The sequence below is a fragment of the Anarhichas minor genome, unplaced genomic scaffold, assembly GCF_050575085.1.
Source record: "Anarhichas minor isolate MPS153535 unplaced genomic scaffold, ASM5057508v1 ptg000082l, whole genome shotgun sequence".
NCBI lineage: Eukaryota > Metazoa > Chordata > Actinopteri > Perciformes > Anarhichadidae > Anarhichas > Anarhichas minor.
The window spans coordinates 154256-159160 of NW_027466528.1; the positions used below are offsets into that span (position 1 = coordinate 154256).

General features: G+C 40.7%; 1 protein-coding gene across 1 annotated transcript; it reads left to right on the top strand.

The window, feature by feature from the left end:
- The first annotated feature begins 1017 nt into the window (after window positions 1-1017).
- On the top strand, window positions 1018-3899 carry LOC142938296 (stonustoxin subunit beta-like). The gene is made up of 3 exons (XM_076081584.1): window positions 1018-1120; window positions 1715-3229; window positions 3337-3899. The coding sequence occupies exons 1-3, from the start codon at window positions 1030-1032 to the stop codon at window positions 3897-3899; spliced, it is 2169 nt and encodes a 722-aa protein (XP_075937699.1). The 5' UTR covers window positions 1018-1029.
- The last annotated feature ends 1006 nt before the right edge of the window (window positions 3900-4905 follow it).

The window sequence follows — 4905 nt, forward strand, 5'->3', positions numbered from 1 at the left end:
GTTGTAACAGACCACACACACAAACACACACACGCACCTCGCCAAACAGGAACTATAACAAACTGGAACATTATCAAGTATTTGTTCCACAAAAATCCCCTGTTCATAATAAGATCTTTAATTTCCTGGAGGTGTGTCTTCACTTCTGTGGGAAAACTTCTTCTATTCTATTGAAAAAGCAACAACTGCATCTTAAAGTGATAAGTAGTGAACACTCTGGAATTCATAATTACTGTGAATGTAAATAAATTGCAATAAATACAGTACATTGTAGACCGCTGTAGTTTAAGCAACATGTTTATGCCGATGGTGACGTGTATAAAGGAAGCTCTTAGTGTCGGTAACAGTTAAGAATGGAGGAATGAGTTTGTATGTTTAGATCAACAGGGACTGAAGAACATGTGGATGCACAGAATGGACATTACTAACGTTCACAACTGTAAACGGACAGAGTCCACATGTTTCATTTAATTTCAGCCATGAGAACAAGATGACAAAGTGTCATGCTGACCTGGAATTGCACATATTTAAGCTCTCTACCCGTTTCCTGTCTCATTATTTCTCTGTTCTCTACAGAACAAAGTGTTAATCTGTCTTTACTTTAAAGAGGTCTTGTCAAAGAGCAAGTTTCAAAATGCTGCAGTGGGTGGAGCCAGGCTCAGACCTGGGGGTGGTCAAGTCTGGAGGCGTGTCATGGGAGGAGTCAGCAGCAGAGACTGGCAGGATATAAGTAATCTGAGAACGTCACAGATCATCACACTGAAGCTCCAGATGGACGTCAAGAAGACTCTCACACAACTGATCTGATCTACACAACTTCACCAGGTGAGGACAGACTGGGTGCACAGAGACAGAAACAGATGTACATTTAGAGTTTAACTGAACTCCAGTCTGTGTCAAACTATCCGTCTCTTTGTTGAGTGAAGGAGTAGAGTTTACTCCCAGTGTTGAACTCTCAACACTCAATATACTTAACCGTGTAAATAAAGTACTGAAAGCTGCGCTCACTGTTCTCATCAGGTTGGAGAAATGGCCTCAGATCTCAAGGAGGTTGCTGCCCTGGGTCGACCTTTCACCCTAGGAACGCTCTATGATGCTCGGAAAGATCTACTGATCCCAGGTAAGTCTGAGATTACATTATTATTAAAATATGTCTCTACATATCTGCCTTTCACAGCTTTGATTAAAGGGACTTTGAAATCATTTCACTAATCAGTCCTCACCTTTTTAACATCCATACACCATTAAAAATAATAAGCAGATGCTTTTTAATTCCATAATGTAGTTGTGAACATTCATTCGTTATACATTTTAGGGAAGCATGCTGTATTAGTAGCTGATACATTATCCTGTGATAAAGAAGACAATTGAAATATTATTCTTGTAAAAGTTGTTTCTTACTTGCTCTTTTGGAATCAAACAGCTAGTTAGCTTTGATTATGGACCGCAACATTATCTTATGATTAATTAGCAAACTATATAAAAACTTGTCAAACATTAATACTAGTAAAAGTAATCAAGATCACAACTTACTTGGTTTTGAGACTTTTTGAGAAAAAAACAAACTAATATTGGACCTCCTCCTCTTTTTCCCCTCTGCCTCTTAATCATGCGTAGTCGCTTCTTCTTCTTCTTCATTCTGTTTTTGAAATTGATTAAATAACTTAAATTTCACAAAATGATCCTCCTGCTTTATGTTTTCCAATTTCTAAAGGTTTGACACTGTGGGATGATAGAACTCTACAGGAGAAGATAACTGAAAATGTTCAACCCTACAGTCATTTTAATATGACTGAATCTGACACCAACGAATCCAAGTCCTCTCTGCTGGATGTTGAAGCTTCTCTGAAGGCCAGTTTCCTCAGTGGACTGATCGAAGTTGGAGGATCTGCCAAGTATCTGAATGATCAGAAGAAATTCAAGAATCAGAGCAGAGTGACGTGTCAGTACAAATCTACCACCCACTTCAAAAAGTTGTCAATGAGTGACCTTCTAACCTTAAACGCCCACCAAATGGAAGTTATTAAGAAGAGCTCGGCAACACATGTAGTCACGCGCATCCTTTATGGGGCAAACTCTTTCTTTGTGTTTGACAGTGAGAAGTTAGACACCAGCAGCGTTAAAGACATCCAGGGCCACATGAGAGCTGTGATAAACAAGATCCCCTCACTTAGTGTTGAGGGACAAGTTGACATCAAGCTGACTGATGAAGAGAAAGACCTGACTAATAAATGCTCCTGCACATTCTTCGGAGACTTCCTCCTTCCCTCAATCCCTGTAACATTTGAAGAGGCAGTGAAGACCTGTAGACAACTTCCACAGCTACTGGGAGAAAAAGGAGAGAATGCTGTCCCAATGAAGGTCTGGCTGATGCCACTGACATATTTATCTCTTGAAGCTGCTGAGCTGAAGAGTGAGATCAGCGTTGGACTGGTGAGGAAGATGCCGGAAGCTGCTGAGCTGAAGAGAGAGATCAGCGTTGGACTGGTGGGGAAGATGCAGGATGCTCTTGAAGATTTGAGCGAAATACGAATGAGATGCAACGATTCTCTGGAAGACGGAGTGGTAGAGAACTTTTCATATATTCATGAAGAGTTCAAAACTTTCCAAAAATTGTGTGACCACTATGCATCTGACCTCAAGCAGACCATGGCGAAGAAAATCCCCTCCATCCGTGAAGGTAAAGAAGATGAGAGCTCATTAGAAGAATTATTTGACGACAGAGAGAAGTCACCATTCACTCAAGAGAAACTAAGCAAGTGGCTGGATGACAAAGAGAGAGAAATCAACGTCATCAGATCCTGTGTAGATATCATGAAGGGAACAAAGATCGTCCGAAATCAGTCCGAGCTGGACAGAGAGGTTCTTGATGGAGATGTAGATCATGCTCTGTGCTTTGTTTTCACCTCCATGATAAGTGGTGATACCAACCTTGATGTGATGGCCACCTACTTGGACTCCACTAAAATAAAGAGTACTAATGAAGACCAGTGGTTCTCCTCAGATGAAGTTTTTACCACGATGAGAGAAAAAGCCAAAGCTTTCCATGACCTTGCCAGAGCACGGAACAACAACAAGCGGTTCAGGTTCCTAATCACAGGCACTCCAAATGATAAATACAAAGGAGCAACCATCTACCATTACAAGGAGGGCATTCTGGTCAGTGAAGACTTTTCAGAACCTGACCTTCCTCCTGAACAGATCACAGACAGAAGAGATGTGACCTGGCGTAAGTTTATTCATGCTTTGAGTCGAAAATACTCTGTACTAATCAATGTCCTCCAGAAACCTGTTTGACCATCAGAATTAATGAGTTTGTGTTGGTCTCTCCATCAGATGCCTGTGATCTCACCCTGGACCCAAACACTGCACAGAACTACCTCATTCTGTCTCATGGAAACAAGAAAGCAACAAGTCAATCAGAATGGCAGAGTTATCCTGATCACCCAGAGAGGTTTCTGACATATACTCAGGTGTTGTGCAAACAGGGGTTATCTGGGCGCCATTACTGGGAGATAGAGTGGGATCATGATTCAACTAGAAAGAAATCTATTTACGCAGCTGTTGCATACAAGAGAATTGACAGAAAGGGAGATGGTTCAATGAGCAGTTTTGGAGAAAATACCGTATCGTGGGCTTTTGGCCAATGTCATGATGGAAAACACACACTGAAGGCCTTTCATAATGGTAAGTTGATGGAAACTGATTTCCCCTCTGGTGACTTCCCAACACTTGGGGTGTATCTGGACTGGCCTGCTGGCACTCTGTCCTTCTACAAAGTCTCCTCTGACACACTGAGCCACCTCTACACCTTTCACACCACATTCACTGAGCCTGTGTACCCTTGCTTCTACATGTATAATGAAAACAACTATGTCTACCTGCGTCCAGTTCATTAGGAGCAATGACAATGAATTGTTAGATCCTTGGTCTGTTAATAGAGAGATGGGTTTACAAGTAAAGGTTCAACAGTAAAGTAACATCCCATGTTAACTTGAACATGTTTCACAAATTCCAAACATGTATTCCAAACCCAGAGAGAGCAGGAAAACACATGATCTTATAAAGTTACAACATGTGTCATTGTCTGTTGATCATTTCTTTGTTGATTCGATGCACAGACTCAAACTGGTTTCTGCTTCACAGCTTCACAATCACTTTCTACTTTCTCTTCAAATCACGTTTGAATCATTTGTATTTCTATTCCTGATCATTATTGTTTTGTCTAAACAAATGTGTTGACATGTACTTTCAAAGCTCACGTCAACACTTGCATAACTTGTTTTAATGAATTTATTAAGTTGATTATGTTGGGACATAAGGGTTAGGGTTACACAATGGAAGCTTCTGGGCGTGTTGTGGTTCTCACACCTAACTATATGAAACATGGCCCCTGTGACCTATAGCCAAACAGGAAGTCCTATCTTAAGGTGTTGCTTACCTTTTTATGCATGTGCTTTATCCTCTTTAACTTTCCATTGTCTATGATGAGTTACGATCTATTTTTATAATCGAGCTAAGAGTGTTTTGCTGTCAGATATCATAATACTCGTTACATGTAATCCCATATTGTTTAGGAACAGTTCAATGATGATGAGCTTTGATGTGTTTTTCTATCATTTATCAAAATGTAATCATATGTGCTTATGTTGACTAAATGTTAAAGCTAAAGAAATAAGTGAACTTTGAGTTAAACTCACTCTGACCTGGGGGGGGGGGGGGGGGGGTAGCAGGACAGAGTTAACATAAACAATAAGTCTGTCAGATATGATAAGACTGATTAATGATTAAAGAATGATCTGTTGTCTGCCTTATATGGACCCGGAGGTTGCAGAAGCACCAAGGAGAAGTGTGTATATAGGAGGAGACAACAAAGGGTCGATGCTTCTGGGGGGGTTCTTGCTC

Bases quoted from the DNA above. Each gene is read 5' to 3' on its own strand.
- LOC142938296 (XM_076081584.1), top strand. From the start codon at position 1,030: ATGGCCTCAGATCTCAAGGAGGTTGCTGCCCTGGGTCGACCTTTCACC. The intron at 1,121-1,714 runs GTAAGTCTGAGA...CAATTTCTAAAG, and splicing joins GAAAGATCTACTGATCCCAG to GTTTGACACTGTGGGATGAT. The intron at 3,230-3,336 runs GTAAGTTTATTC...TCTCTCCATCAG, and splicing joins CAGAAGAGATGTGACCTGGC to ATGCCTGTGATCTCACCCTG.